General features: G+C 40.6%; 1 protein-coding gene and 1 long non-coding RNA gene across 2 annotated transcripts in view; both read left to right on the top strand.

The window, feature by feature from the left end:
* LOC114851109 (basement membrane-specific heparan sulfate proteoglycan core protein-like) overlaps positions 1-16,397 on the top strand; it is a 134,247-nt gene that overhangs the window by 81,984 nt on the left and 35,866 nt on the right. Inside the window, exons 12-16 of the mRNA XM_055506925.1 lie at positions 6,364-6,429; positions 6,958-7,230; positions 7,439-7,696; positions 8,237-8,491; positions 9,375-9,650. Of these exons, the coding sequence (XP_055362900.1) occupies positions 6,364-6,429; positions 6,958-7,230; positions 7,439-7,696; positions 8,237-8,491; positions 9,375-9,650 (1,128 nt within the window). The remainder of the gene's footprint in view (positions 1-6,363; positions 6,430-6,957; positions 7,231-7,438; positions 7,697-8,236; positions 8,492-9,374; positions 9,651-16,397) is intronic.
* Positions 12,013-12,620, top strand: LOC129603805 (uncharacterized). Its single transcript, XR_008694029.1, has 3 exons — positions 12,013-12,150; positions 12,440-12,490; positions 12,591-12,620. It is a non-coding gene; the product is annotated as an uncharacterized LOC129603805 (long non-coding RNA).

Raw genomic sequence — 16,397 nt, 5'->3', positions numbered from 1 at the left:
CTGAACTGGGGACGGGGCAGCACGCGGCTGAACTGGGGACGGGGCAGCACGCGGCTGAACTGGGGACGGGGCAGCACGCGGCTGAACTGGGGACGGGGCAGCACGCGGCTGAACTGGGGACGGGGCAGCACGCGGCTGAACTGGGGACGGGGCAGCACGCGGCTGAACTGGGGACGGGGCAGCACGCGGCTGAACTGGGGACTGGGCAACACGCGGCTGAACTGGGGTCTGGGCAACACACGGCTGAACTGGGGTCTGGGCAACACACGGCTGAACTGGGGTCTGGGCAACACACGGCTGAACTGGGGGCTGGGCAACACACGGCTGAACTGGGGTCTGGGCAACACACCGGCTGACTGGGGTCTGGGCAACACACGCTGAACTGGGGTCTGGGCAAACACACGGCTGAACTGGGGTCTGGGCAACACACGGCTGAACTGGGGTCTGGGCAACACACGGCTGAACTGGGTCTGGGCAACACACGGCTGAACTGGGGTCTGGGGCAACACACGGCTGAACTGGAGACTGGGCTAAACACGACTGAGCTGGAGACTGGGCTAAACACGACTGAGCTGGAGACTGAGCAGCGCGCGGCTGAACTGGAGACGGGGGACCGCGTGAGTGCAGGAAATCCTCCCAGCGGAACAACCATGGAGCTGGGCAGGTTGGTGCAGAAACGACGGTCCGACGGGGCTGGGAGGAGGAAACCGAAACCATCGGCGGTGCGACCGGCGCTGGCGTGGTGCGGAGCGCGTCGCTTAACTCCTCGTACCTCGCGCACAGCCGCTCATAGAGGCGACGGACGCTGGGGCGCTCTAACACGCTGTCATCGTCCTCCAGCGTCAATATCGCCACCTCAACGGCGCTACGCTGGTTCTCCGGGTTAATCGCCCGTCGGTAATCCTCCGCGAGGATCTTGAAATAATCGCGTAGGTCGCTGGGTAGCTCGGCGCAGGTGAATTCCATGCTCCCTCGGGAGAAGATTATTCGCCGTACGAACACAAGGAAAAAAAAAAAACAGTCACTGACCTGACCGGAGGCTAAGTGCTGGCTGGGTCCAAGTTTGGCCAGATTGTTCTGTCAGGCTTGGGGCAGGCGGCGGACCCACATGCACAGCACGGAGGCAGGATAGTGGTTAAACAGAGGTTTATTTCCCACGGCAGGGTCAGACGGTCCAGGTCATACACAAAAAGGGCGCGGCGAAAGTACATGCAGGGATAAGGCAAACTCACGGTCAGGTAGTAGTCCAGGTTCGTTTACAGGCAGGATACACGGCAAGGCAAAACAGGGACAGGCACCACGAGCACGGAACACGAAACACGAAAACACGGGAAGCTAGGAACACTCAGGGAACACGAAACACTAATCAAACTCGAATACACTGAAGAAACACGAATACAACAATCTGGCAGCGAACTAAGGACACAGGTGGTGGTTAAATACAGTGATTAGATTAACTGATTACCGACAGGTGTGGGTAATGAACTAGGGAGAACAGAACTGATAACAGGAAGTAAAGCAAGAACGGAAACAGAAACTGGGAGTGCTACCAAAATAAAACCGGAAATGGAACCTGGAACCAAAATAAGACAAGGAAACAACAGGAAACAAAACCCAGATCGTGACAGTGGTCTGTGGTGATGAGTTGGCTTTGTTGGTGTCAGATCTGTTCCTTGTGTCAGCCACTGTAATAGCTTGCCAGTTAATGATGCTGTTTTTATTTGCTACCCATGAATCAGCGTTCAACCATAAATGAAGTTTTACGTCAAAAATCATTTACTGTGTTAGTGTCCTAGAATTTTGTCCCTACTGTTGGTGTGTGTGGAAAACTTGTAAGTTAACAGTGTTGATACAATTTGGAAATCTCCTAATTATACTGATACAAAATGAGATACATAAATGTTAAATATTTGTGCTTGTTCATTTTCAAAAGACACTGTTGACCAGAGTTCACTGTTGTTGTAACTTTCACACTACGAACGAGGAGAATAGTGATGTTTGCTGAAAGCCCTTGTCTCACCAGTTCTTCTTTAAGCTGGAGAAGGAAACACACACTGGCCATTAGATAGAGTTATTGTTATACTGTATCTGTTAGAATTAACAAGACTTCTTAAAACCCTTTGTGTGTTAAAATGTAATTAATTTAAATAATTAGTGTTTTATGTTGTGCTGCAGACGTTAAAGGACCTACTGTAAGTCTCCTCAGAACGTACATTCCTTGTTGAAGTGGTTGAACTGTTGAGGATGATGGACTTGTTGCCGGCCCAGTAAACGTTGTGTTGGTGTGTTAGAAGCATTATTTTGGCTGTTGGTTGTAGTTTGTGATATGGATTTTGAAGAAACAGGGATCACTGTACTCAAGGCTGTGCTCTGAAGCGTGGGTGTCGAAAGGACACTAGAACTGGTTGTTGCACTATTTGGTGTGGAAGTATTTAACTGTACTGTTGTGTTGGCTTGTGGAAACACGAGGTGGAAGGAACAATTTGTGTGATTATAAACTTGATAGTTGTGGTAATTTCTGAAGTACCGCTACAGGTGGTGGAGCTTATAATTACTGAAAAAGACAATAGTAAGATTAGAGTTGATTTGTTGAGTGATAGAAAAATTATTAGTTATATTTTTACCTGGAAGAAGTTGTTGGAGTGATTATGGTCATTGTAGTTTGTTGTGTAGATGATGTCATCAATCCTGACGTTGTTCTTCCTGTGTCAGTTGTGCTAAATGAGTTAAAATATCTCAGGTCTCATTTGTTTCAAGTAAAAAAGGTAGAAGCTGTAGTGTTTATGACTTCCTGGCCTTTTAGATTATGACTCCTTTGTCACTGTTTGCTGCTTCTCATAACTGATGTAAAACTGTAGTATATTTATGTATCATAATATATATTATTATATATGTAATCAACTATCTGTCCTGGTTATGTTAAGGTGCAGTGACTGTTCTATAACCCTTGTATTTTGGCAGCGTCGTTGTTTAAAGAATGTCTGGGATACACTCTAGGAAACAGACATTTACTTTTGAGTAAACACTTATTGTTGGCCAGTGGTATCAGGCCAGAAATTAGATCGAAACCAGATGTCTAGCTGACGTGGGATCAGGGTCTATAAGTTTGTGCCTCAGCCTTAGAGGGGCAGAGCCCCACGGACTAATGGACGACTCTCTGTCTGTCTCAGGCTGCTCCTGCAGGAGACCAGGCGACTTCTCACCGCTGCTCTGTCCTTTCTTCCTCGCTGATAATTATGTCACCACTTGTAATAAATTTGAGATGTATCTGTTTAAATGTTAATGTAGTGGTGGTTTGAGTTTGTCCATTTCAATCTGGCAGCTGTAAATTTACTACAAAACGTTGTTCCTTGTTTACAGTAGTTTCATACTTGCTGATCTTAATTTAAGTGGACTAAGCTTGTACAGTATCTGAGCTGCTTTGTTGCAGGTAAGAACCATCCAGACAAGGTTAACCAGTCGTAGTGTGAATGTGTGTCCAACATGTCTGATGTAAGTGTTTAGGATTCTGTGTCATATGACTTGTAAACATGTAGAGCAGCAGTAACTGTGTCTAAGTGGAAACATGCAAAGCAGTGACGGCAGATGAATGAAGGACTGACTCTACACTCAGTACCTCAGTTCACAGCACAGTCATGTAGTGGAGACACAAAGGTGCCAAGTGTTGTTATAGCTTTTTTACTTTTACATTTTTATTTAACATTAGTACAGGAATGTACCAAAAATGTGGAGATGTTCTGGTCCAAACTGAAACAGACTTTGATGTAGGAAGGTAGAGGTCATAGGTTTTTTTTTATTTAATGTGATCAAACAGCAAAAGGACACGATCTAATAAAACATTATTGAATGACCTGTATCGTCAATAAAGGACCCCAGGGGGGGCGACAAACAAATCCAGTTCGACTAATGGACAAACGAGCATTCTCTGTCACTGAGTCAGGGACTTATAAACATAAAATCATGTCATCACATATTGACATGATTCCATGAACACGAATTAGAACATGAATCATAACATTTCAACTTTTTTCATGTGTTAAATAGCAAAGTGGCAATGTGAAATCTGAGGGAAATGAATTGTCTCAATGCGTTAAAGCGAAAAAACTGATCCTACCAGTAGAAACTGAGGGTAAATATTTCAGTTTAATGTTGTTAAAACTGATTTAATGTGGATGTAAACAAATACTTGTTAAAATTGAAGAAGACTTTAATGTAGAATAGAGTCTGTGCTGGTGGCAACACACTGGTGACACTAGTGAGCTGCAGTAGTGGTGTCAGAATAATGAGGAAGTGCATCGCGTGCAAGCGTCTGCATTAAGTCTGAAGGTGACATGTTACAGTATATGAATGAATTAGACTCATCACTGTCCTGCTGCTCCCCATCTCTGCTTTGCTCCACAATCTCCCACCTGGTTAATTGGTTCTGGTCTGTATGAGACACAAACACTAACTGTTCTCCAGGTTGCTGATGTTCTACAAATGTGTTTAGTAATGTAGAAATGTGATCATTATATTTATATTGATCTCTTTATTGTATGAAGCTTTATTTAGGAGGCATCACTTCTTTGAAAGACTGATAATGTGTCAAAGTGTCTGCTTTACATGACATGCTATTGTTAGTGACACTGTTGCAATGGAAAACACACGTTTTATGTGTAAAGAGGAAGTGAAGAGTTGATGTATTTAAATTAACTGTTTTATCTCAGCCACAGCAGCTAAAGTTAAAAACTGTCAAACACAACTGAATAAAACCTGCAGCTACGCTCAGTTCAATGTGTGTTTATTGATTCAATACATATGTTTTGACTTCCTTCAATATAGACTACATGACAACAACACAACACGCACAGACGCACAAATAAAACATATGATTCAATATATTATTAAGGTTCATTAGTTCCATGTTTGCAAATATTCACATTTTTTATTGCTCATTTAATAGAACATCATTGAACATTTGCTAAAGAGACAAACTAACACATTTGTGCAGCAGGAAGCGTAAACTTGTGGTCAGAGCTGTTTGAGTAAATAGGAAGGAAGAACAGAGCAGCTCTGAATCAGGTGATGATCTGTAGCTTGTGTCTTAGTGTTTGCGGTCATTCCTCTACAGCGACAGTGTCTGTGGATGTGAAGATGGAGCTGACTTTGCTCTGTGTACTGTCATTATTCTGTGAGTACGTCAGCAGCTCTGACTTTATTTAACATGGTGGTTTTTATACACATGGGATGTGACCCAGCTTCATTCACAGTAAAACTGGGATGTTCTTCACACTTTACTGTTAGTGTGGCTCAGATTTAACAGGAAATAATTTAACAGTTTTTAAATAACAGTAACTGATGTGATAAAACACCACCTGGATGATAAATGTCTTTATTACTGTTTATGTCTGATCATCTTTTCATCTTCGTTTCAGTGCTAAATATGAACATCTACGGAAATGATGCTGGTGAGTAATTGTCCTTCTTTTCTTTCTAGATAAATATTTTTGTGTGTATTTTATTTGTGAACACCAGAGACCAGGTTACTGCTCAGATGTTTAAATTATAACATGACAGAGTCTCATGTTGGTGTTCATTTACTTAATCTATTTGACCGTGTTCACATTACAAACAGCTGCAGATGTGAAGGATGTGACAAACAAATAAGCTTCAGGTGAATTAAACAGTTCATTGAATGTGACCAAACATGAGTCTAATCAATAGTTATGGAAAGTGAAGTAATTATGCTTGAATAGAGTTTTAATGTGATGGTTGCTGACCATCACATTAAAACTTTAAGTTTTAAATCTGAATGAATAAATGTAGGTGACAAATGAACAACATGAAGACACTCATGAAGTGATTTTTAATTCATATTGTACAAATTTGTCTTTTTTTACCAAACATTTAGTTGTTGTTCTGTCCAGTTTCTTTTAGACGCTTGTCTTCACAGAGTCAGTCTCCTGTGCAGCGTTCACATTAGATGTTACTGTAGCTCTGTGTAAAGTAATGGTTCTGACTGTGTCTGGCTGCAGCAGGAACTACCTTATGTTCTTCAGCTTCTGCATAATCGCTTCACACGTTTTCTACAGAACAACAACTTAAAAACAACAGAAGACTTGTATTTAACTTATAAACATGAAGCGAAGCTGAGACCCAACGCATCTTGATTTTTTTTTTTTTTTTTTTTGAAATAAATCAAGGTTTCAACATACAAACCTAAAGTTTAATCAAACTAAAAGCTTCTCTTACTCTAGTTGTTCTTACTATGTATGTTTGTCATCAACAGTTTCCTATGGAGTCTCTGTGACCAAACAACCCAGCTGGACTCAGACGTTCAGTGGTGAGAGCCTCACTCTCACATGTGAGATGATGTCGATGGAGGTGGAGACGCTCAGTGGGAGTATGAATGGAGAACAAGCAGCTCAAACCAACCTGATGATAAAACTGGTAAAGTGTTGAAGATCAGTGAAGCTGATGTGTCTCACAGTGGAGACTACAGCTGCATGGGCAGAAGAAACCATGAGTCAACACAGTGGAGTGATGTCATTATATTGACAGTAACATATAAGTTGAGTTGTTTTTTATTAAACACATTATTAATGTTTACATGAATCTTTAAAAGTCTCAACCATTCAACACAACTATTAACTATTTAACTATAACTATTTGACTGAAGGGATGATTATTACACTCTCACGCTACTGTGCAGTGTCTTCATCAGGTTTGTAGTTAGAGGATTGTTCGCATTTGTCTCTAATGAGACAAAGAACCATTAAAACAGAAACAGCTACAGTCAGCCAATCACAAAGCTTTAAATCCTGTCTCCATGGAGACACAAACACGAGTCACCACCAAAACTTACTACACTTCTAACAGTGATGATGTCACCATCGAGATAACTTGTGAGTTTGTTTATTGTGTTTGATGTTTTTTATGTGTTGTTTTTATTTTATTTAACATTTGTGTTTGTATCAGATTCTAATTCTGTGTCTGTGAGTCTGCAACTGGACTGGACTCAGGTGATCAGAGGTCAGATCACTGTTAGATGTCAGATCCAGGGAGGTGGAGACACTCAGTGGGTTTATGACTGGGAAACAACCAGTGGACAAACAATCACACATAGAACATACACTAATTCCTGGACAGCGTCTGCGTTCAGCAGTGGAGGCTACAGGTGCAGAGGAACAAACAGACAGGACCCATATTCTTCAACACGGTGGAGTGAAGCTGCTGCACTGACAGTATCAGGTCAGTTGAGATTTAATATTTCAGATCATATATTGTATATTTATATCTTTTAATACATTATCTAATAATTCACAAACATTTAAACATCTCTATTTATGAACATTTGGTAATTGTGTTTAAATTCTACATTAATCCACAAAAAGCCATTCAAATTGTAACATTTCATAATGTTAATGACGTGGTGTCTTGTGTTGCTGCTGGGTTCCAGATGCTGTGTTGACCCTTGACCCCAGCAGGTCCAGGTATTTTACTGGAGAGTCTGTGACCTTTACATGTGACAAGAAGGACGACAAACGCACAGAGTGGAAAACCAGACTCATCAAAGATGGAGGAGAAATAGCTTCATATAGTGGATACATAATAAAGATTCTTTCTACAGGAGACAGTGGTAGATACCAGTGTTTTAGAGTCCACCGGAAAACAAACCACATAAAACGCAGTGGAACCATCTATTTAGCTGTGTCAGGTAATTCATGGTTGACTTGCTGAAAATTTTCCAGTTGTCAGTTTTTTCTAAAGGTCATATTTAAAAAAAGAGGAACAATAAGAAACATACGTGATTCATGTTATAAAGCACAGAGACAGTAATCTGCAGTTTTTCGTCATTGTTAAACTGAACCTCAGAGAAACCAAAGCTAATGTCAGAGACGTCCCAGTAGGGGGCAGTGTGACGCTGAGCTGCTCTGTGACGTCATCCTCTTGTAGGAAATACAGTATTCAGAACAGAAACCAAAAACAACATAGAAAAAATCCTGGTCCCTGACACATTTATTCTTCTGTTTTGGCCAAATTGTGTTTGAATCTGTGTGTAAATGTAAATTAATAATTTTTGTCTCACTGTGTAAAGACCTTTTAGATTAGATTAGATTGTGACATACTGTATTGAGCAGGTCGTTTTACTGTGCATGTTATTCACATAAAAGTCTTACAAATGATTTGTGATTTTTTATCAAATAAACAAACAAAGGTTTAGTAACATAAAACACGTTTTGTTCTTTTATAACAGCAGAACCACCCAAAGCCAGACTGACAGCAGGTCCATCAACCATATCAGCAGGAGGCAGCGTGACACTGAGCTGCTCTGTGGACGGTTCTGATGGATGGAAATACGACTGGTTCACATCAGCAGCTCTGATCAGAACAAACACTGAATCTAACAGTATCAGAATCACAGATGGAGGCAACTATTACTGCAGAGGAGGAAGAGGAAACCCAGTTTACTACACACAGAACAGTGTCTCAGTCACTGTTGATAAAACAGGTGAGGATCTTTGTAGTTGTTCCCTCTGTCCTGGTGACGTCAGAGAGTGACGTCCTTAAACCTCTTGGTTCCAAAACAAAGGACACAACGCTTCGATTGTTTTTTTCTGACTTTGTAGGATTTTATTCGCTGATCGTTCGTGCTTTAACTCACGTACAAAGTCAGTGATTATTGTGTGTCTTCTTATCAACGTCAGCCAGCGCTTCTAAACGTTGCACGGAACAGAACCAATGAATGGCCTCACATCATCCTTAAATCTGCTCCGGGACCGTAGTGCAGGTCCGGTTAGCACCATGTTATCAGCCACGTCCTCATGTTGCTAACAGCGGCAGATCCACGCGTCACAAACAGTGTGGCTCCTGGCGTCCAGTGTCTGCAGCGTCTCACGTGGCTAGCTTGCTAGCTCAGCTAGCTAGCTCTTAGCTCACTCTTATCCTACACCCGACAGTCTGCTGTGGCTGATGATGAAAGGGACCACACACACACCAACAGACCCAAACCTCTCATTCACCTCGTTAACGCCGCCTGTCGCAGAGCTGGAGAATTTTTTAGAGATCCACACACATGAATGGAGTGAGGGCTGCGCTGATGTTCACGTGGCCTCTGCTCTAGCGCCATCTTCTGACCAGTTCGAGTCATTGTCCTGACAAATGTTCACGGTAGAAAACAGCACTCAGTCAAATTAACATTTATAAACCTAAGAAGTCAGAAAACGGATTGGGGTCTGTTTTAACTGATGTTTTATCCTATGAACTAAGTTACAACTTACTGCTCTGTTACTTTACTGCATGCTGTTTCTTAAGTCTTTACTTAATACATACCATTAATCCATCAGCTGAAACTATTCATGGTTTATGTTTGTGTTTTTCTTCAATGTGTGAAGTTTCCAACAAGGCTGCTGTAAAAAGGCAGCATGACTGGCCTGAGATATTCAAAGGAGAGGTGATCACTCTGACATGTGAGATCCAGGCTGGAGGAGACACTGAGTGGGAATATGAATGGACCCAAGGCAACGTAAGAAGAACTCCAGATGGGAGGAAACTCTGGGTTTTCACTGCTTATGGTTCCAGTAGTGGAAACTACAAGTGTAGGGGTCGACAGAAAACCAACAGTTATTCCTTCACAGCATGGAGTGATCCTCTACGTTTGACAGTAACAGGTGAGTTTCATTCATTCATTGTTACATTTGTAATGATTCATTAGTACATGCAAGACATGGACAAAACTCATTGAACTTCTCAGAGCTGGTCAGGAAAATCAGTTATATACAAATAGACTGTAGCATTTACAATTACATTCATGTGTCACATTGCAGATCACAGTAGTCATTTCATGGAGACTCATAATGACCTTTTAATGTGTTTTTTCTAAACTGAACAGCGTTTAAACCAAAGGCTGAACTGAGAAGTGATGAGACAGACATCCCAGTAGGGGGCAGTGTGACGCTGAGCTGCTCTGTGACGTCATCGTCTGGTTGGAAATATTACTGGTACAGACATAAATCCTCTGAGGTCCTGATCACACAACTTGGTGAAACCAGTGTCTCTCAGGAAGGACTGTACTGGTGCAGAGGAGGAAGAGGAAACCCAGTTTACTACACACAGTACAGTGACTCAGTGAGGATCAACACAAATGGTGAGTGTGACAACACAAACTGAAACGCACAATGTTGATTAGAGAAAAAATCAAAATAATTATTAAACCATTGACCTTTAAAATCACAAACAGTCCCAAACAAGGTGGTCGTGACTCTTCATCCCAACTGGACTCAGTTGTTCAGTGGAGAGACGATCACTGTCAGATGTGAGATTGAGGACAGAGGAGACACTGAGTGGGAATATGAATGGAAAACACCCAGAACAACAAACACACAACAGAATGAAGTCAACATCAGCTCAGCTTCTTCATCCCACAGTGGAAACTACAGATGTAGAGGCAGAATGAGAAACGCTCAACGTAACACAACAGAGTGGAGTCAATCCATCAGACTGACAGTCAGTTACAGTACGTTTACTGTGATATACAAATATTAACACCTAATTAAATGTACATCCCCATTTGTTTAAGGTGATTTGTTGTCTCTCCATCAGGAAAAGCCCAGTGTGTCCTCACAGCGTCTCCATCTTGGCTGAGTCCTGGAGCCTCAGTAGCTCTGAGCTGTGAGGTTGAGCCTCCATCTGCAGGATGGAGGTTCTACTGGTACCAGACTGTTCCTGATGGCTCACACAGCTCCTACAGATATGAGCTGCTACCTGGTAGTGAGCATGGGACTGAACAGGGCTCCTACATGCTTGATGGACACACACACACAGCAGGATATGTGTGTAGAGCTGCAAGAGGAGAACCAGTGTATTACACTGACTACAGCAAAGCAGCATTCGTCTGGTCTGGAGGTCAGTTTGTTTGGACTCTTGCTTCTTTCTACCAACGTTTGCTGAGAGGAACCGTGTGGATTTGTTCCTTAAAGTTCCACTGTTGATTGTTGCTTGTGTGTTATTAAATGTGTTGTTGTTCAGATGTTCATCCGTCAGCGTCTCTCACAGTGAGTCCTGACACAGTTCAACACTTCACCCGTGACTCCGTGTCACTGAGCTGTGAGGGAAACTCTACTGAGTGGAGAGTCAGGAGGTTTCCTGAAGGAGGCTTCCTGTCATCCTGCTCCCACTGGACAACATCTGGATCCAGATGTGACATCGACACATCACAGTCTGGTTCTGCAGTGTTCTGGTGTGAGTCTGGATCAGGACACTTCAGTAACTCAGTCAACATCACTGTTCATGGTGAGTTTGATTGTCTTCATTAATTTAAAGCATTTGTAACATCTTACTGTATTATGTGGTTTAATATTATATCTGATAATAGTTTTCTTCTTCTGCTCCACTGAATCTTCCTGTGACTGTCGTCCAGATGCAGGTTTGATCCTGATGAGTCCTGTCCGTCCTGTGACTGAGGGACTCTCTGTGAGTCTGAGCTGTAAGTTGAAGACAGGACAAAAAGCTTCCAGTGTGTTTTTCTATCACAATGAGCAACTGATCCAAAACGACAGCAGAGTAGAGCTGAACATCTCTGCAGTGTCAAAGTCACATGAAGGTTTCTACAAGTGTTGGTACCAAGGAACAGAGTCTCCACAGAGCTGGATGGCAGTGAACGGTGAGGCTGAAATAACACATTTGGATCTCATTTTTTGTCTAAGGAAGATGATACTATAATCATACAGTATGCCACACTGCATGTGTGTATTGCTTTGAGATATTTTATATAATAATGCATTTATTCAATATTTATTATTCATCAAAGCATCGAAGACAAGCAATGGAAACGTTCCTGTAATGTTGGTTGTTGGACTTGTTTGTGGAGTCGGTCTGCTTCTTCTTCTTCTGCTCCTTTCATGTCATTTCAGACGGTCCAAGGGTGAGATGATCTTCTTCTCTTACTGGAATAACTGTAGCAGGGTTAGAGTTCACAACAGTGTAATCATTTGTTTTTGTTTTACTTACAGGTTCATGTTTTATCAGGTCAGGTCACTGTCTCCTCATCCTAATTTACCAGCAGGACTCTAAACCTCTGTATTAACTGTGTATTTCTCTTCAGGCCAACTCAGTCAGGAACCGTATGGACCTCCAACACAACTCCCAGTGTCAACAAGAATCAAAACCAACGTAATGACTGTTCTTCTCATTTAGACTGATGATGATGTTGGAACCTGTTTTTTAAAGGAATGTGCTCTTTAGCCATTTGACTAAATACAGTAGAAGCCATGTGAAGTTTATCAGTAATGTTTTTGAAATACAGTTAAACTCCTCTACAGGAGGAATCCAGTATTATTTATAGTATTAATATTGTTCCAGAGTTTGGTCAGGTTCCTAAGCCACTGTTATCTTAGGAAGCTTAGTTTACAAAGGTGTTAATGCTTTAAGTAATTGTTATTATTGTGTTGTTTCTCTGTAGCTGAGGCTCGTATCTATGAATCTGTGAATGACTCTGAAAACACTGGAAAAGGTACAGTAACGTCAACATAATATGGCTTTTACTCTGATTCATTGAAGCTCAAGTCAAAGCTAAACTCCATGTGATTGATAATAAATCATGTATGTTTCAGATGAGGATGTCACATATTCTGTCATTGAACTGAAATCATTTGAAAAGAACAGTGAGTATTACTAGTGGCACCAGAGGAAGATGTTTTGTCCTCAGTACCTGTAGATGTGATCATTTCTTCTTCATGGATGTTTGTTTTAACAGGAAGGCAGCATAAACCAGCAGAGAGCTCAGTCTACTCTGACCTGAAGATACGACCTGCAGGTAGAGCTGAGCTTCAAGCTGCAGTAAATTATCAGAGCCAGGTTTTACAGTATATTATGGGTTAATGTTTATGAACCACTGACCAATCGTACACTATTGTGTTTAATAAAACTCACTTATATGTTCTCTCAGCTACATCTGTCTTTAACAATAAAGTTTCAACCTTTGTATTTATTGCTAATTATTGTCACAAGTTGAGGCATCTGTTGGTTTTTAAAAACACCAGAGCAGCTTGTTCATGCATCAACTTTATGTCACACAGATGTTTGTTCTGTGTCAGACGACGCTCTGCTCTACGTCCAGGTCAAACACAAGGACAGGAGAAAGAGGGTCAAAGGTCAGTACAGCCTGCATCCACCACAACACTGAGTCATTCATGTTTAGCTACTGTTAATTATTGTCGTAGTTATAGTAATAATACACAAGTTTACATTTACTTCTTACTTGTATTTGTATTAATTTGTGTTTATTAAAAGAAACATGAATGAAATCGGATGTCCAGTTACAGTCGTTCAGTATATGATCGTGCTTCATTATCACATTACAACAAACCAACTGAATCACTTCTCTGTTGACAGGAAAACCGTCTGCTGCAGCCACTGATGAACCTGTTTATTCTCAGGTCAAACCTGGAACATCTTTTGGCTACGATGCAGCCATGTAGCTTAGTGTGACAACTTATTCTGCAGATGTGATTTATCAGTAGAACTTATTTAAAGTGAAGTAGTTACTAAATTAATTAATAACAATAATTAATAATTAAAATAATAATTAATTAATTAAATATTCAATTGTTAGATCTCTGATGAGTCCATGTTGTTGTTTTCCTTTAATTCTGTAAATAATACCAAATATTTCAGTGTAATTTATAAACAAAAACATATAAACAAGCATTTAATTTACAAAACATCAACTGTAGATATATTTTTTAATTCATTAACTGCAGGATGTTTCAACAACTATGAGCTAATTAATGCACAATGTTGAGCTTCACAACAGAAGTGATGCTGCAGCTTTAATGTAACAATCATTGATTTACTTTAATTTTTACTGTGAGCAGTAAGTTTACTGTAACATCCTCTTTTTTAATGTTATTTTTAATCATCAAGTGTTTATTAAACTTCAATATTAAACTTTTTCCGGTAATAATAATTTAATTTATTGGCCTGTAAACACTGTAGCTTCAGCTTCATGCTCAGCAGGTGTCAGTTAGTGATGCTGTCTCACAGCTGGAGAATCTCAGTGGAGCAGCAGCAGAGAATCTGATTTACTTAATGTTTGGATGTGACACTAAAAGTCTGAAGATCTATAAAGTTGTGTATGTACAGTAAAGGTTACCATGACAATGGCTCTTCACTCACTGCTTAGTTTTATTGTGGTGCTTCTGCTTCGAGTAGCTGAATACATCATTCACTACAGTGACTCAGTCTTGCACAAATGCTGAGTGTGACAAGGCAAACTGAAACATGAATTAGAGCAAAAATCAAGATAATAATTAAACCATTGACCCTTAATAGCACAAAAAGTCCCAAACAAGGTGGTCGTGAGTCCTCATCCCAACTGGACACTCCCTTCTTTCCTGTGTGTTTTGTGCAGTGGTTAGCGCATTGCTCTCCTGTCACCCAGGTCGCACAGTAGGTTCAATCGCCTCGGAGAGGGATTGAGTCAGGAATGGCATCCGGTGTAAAAACCTGCCAAGTCAACCAAATCACTCACTTTCATGACCCCTGACAGGATAAAGCTGAAAGGAGTTACTTTACCTTTTACCAAATGGGTACTTTATTAACTTAAGCTATTTTAATATATTTATATTCTTATATCTAATTATCTAATGAATTTAATATTTTGAATTATTCTCATACATTTTTATAATACATTTTTTCCATTAATTTACGTAGCATTAAGAGTCTAGGGACGTTTACGTTAAGACAGCTCTGACCAACATGTTTCAACCTCAGCACATTTCTGGATGCTCACCTGAGAAGAGGCAGGATGGTGGTCTGTGGTGATGAGTTGGCTTTGTTGGTGTCAGATCTGTTCCTCGCGTTAACCACTGTAATAGCTCGCCAATAAGTGATGCCGTTCTTATTCCCTACCCATGAACCATTTCCTCATACTGACACCAGTCGTCACTGTTTTCTCTGTCAATGACAGTGTTCTGCAATGAGATCTCAGCACCACAGTCCAAACAGGAACAGCTCCATGGAGTCGACTGTGAGCAAAGATGGAAGTTCAAAGGACCACCTGCAGAATTAGAGGAGCTTCAGTTGCAAAAGCTGCTTAACCGGCTTGTGTTTTCTCATGAAGTTATGTTTTCTCAGGAACAGTAACATTTGCATTTACAAAATGGAAAGACATAATGAGGTCAGAAACTGTGCACATCTAGTGAGAATATTTTACTTTCTCTTCAAGCTCTTAATAATGGTGTAACATTCAACTTGCGAAAATTATTTGTATTAATTAATTGATGCCTCCATCTTTAATTACAAGTAATTGTACAATATTTATTATTTTTTATTTTATATAATGAGGCAATAAAGTTAGAAATATTGATTGATAGTGTTGAAACTATTCAGTGTGGCTTTATAGCAGATTTCGATGCATTAATTTTGTGTCGGCTGTTCATTAAGGTTACAATGTAATCAACACCCTATTTCATTATCCTTGGTTCAGAATCAATTACATCTGCACTGTTGTCTCCCCTGCACATTAGTCCACCTTTAATAAAGACATGCAAAAAAAAAAAAAGAAAAAAGCAACAAGCAACTCACTCACTCAGTGACTCACTCAATCACTCACTCAATCATCTTCAACAGGCTAGTCCCACCTATCTGTAATCTATCTAGTCATCACATGTTGGCCTGTGGAAATAAGCCAGCGTACCTGGACCAGCCCCCAGCAATCAAACCCAGTTTCTCAGAGGAAATAATTAACCTGCCTGAACAGGTTGATTTATGTCAGTGTAGCTTGGATAATAGGTCATCACTGTCCCAAAGAAATGATTAGCTTTGCAAACGGAGACCAACAGCAGCAGGAGCAAAGACAGCGCCATAGTTAATGTTTGTCCAACACCGGAAGAGCAGTTTGCTTTATACTATTGGCAGGATCAAAAAAAGCACAGGGTCAGATTTAGTCATTAACCTACAAAAATAAAAATAATTCCATGTTGATGCATAAATAAAATCGATATCTGCCTCATGAACGCTGTGCTTTGCATCAACTGACTGTTGGCACACTTTGCAAACACATAAGGAAGCTAATGTAAACGTCTACTAACAGGTTTAATATCAATTTAAAGCAGTCATTTATTATTGTCAACCACCAGAGTTCACTGTTGTAACTTTTACACTACGAATGAGGAGAATAGTGATGTTTGCTGGAAGCCCTCGTCTCAGCAGTTCTTCTTCAAGCTGGAGAAGGAAACACACACTGCCATTAGATACAGTCACTGTTATATCTGATAGAATAAACAAGACTTTTTAAAACCCTTTGTGTGTTGAGCATTAAAATTTAATTATTTAAATAATTAGTGTTTTATGCTGTGCTGCAGACGTTAAAGGACCTAAGTCTCCTCAGAACATACATTCCTTGTTGAAGTGGTTGA

The sequence above is a fragment of the Betta splendens genome, chromosome 2 (assembly GCF_900634795.4).
Source record: "Betta splendens chromosome 2, fBetSpl5.4, whole genome shotgun sequence".
In the NCBI taxonomy this organism is placed as follows: domain Eukaryota; kingdom Metazoa; phylum Chordata; class Actinopteri; order Anabantiformes; family Osphronemidae; genus Betta; species Betta splendens.
This window is presented reverse-complemented; position numbering and strand designations above follow the sequence as displayed.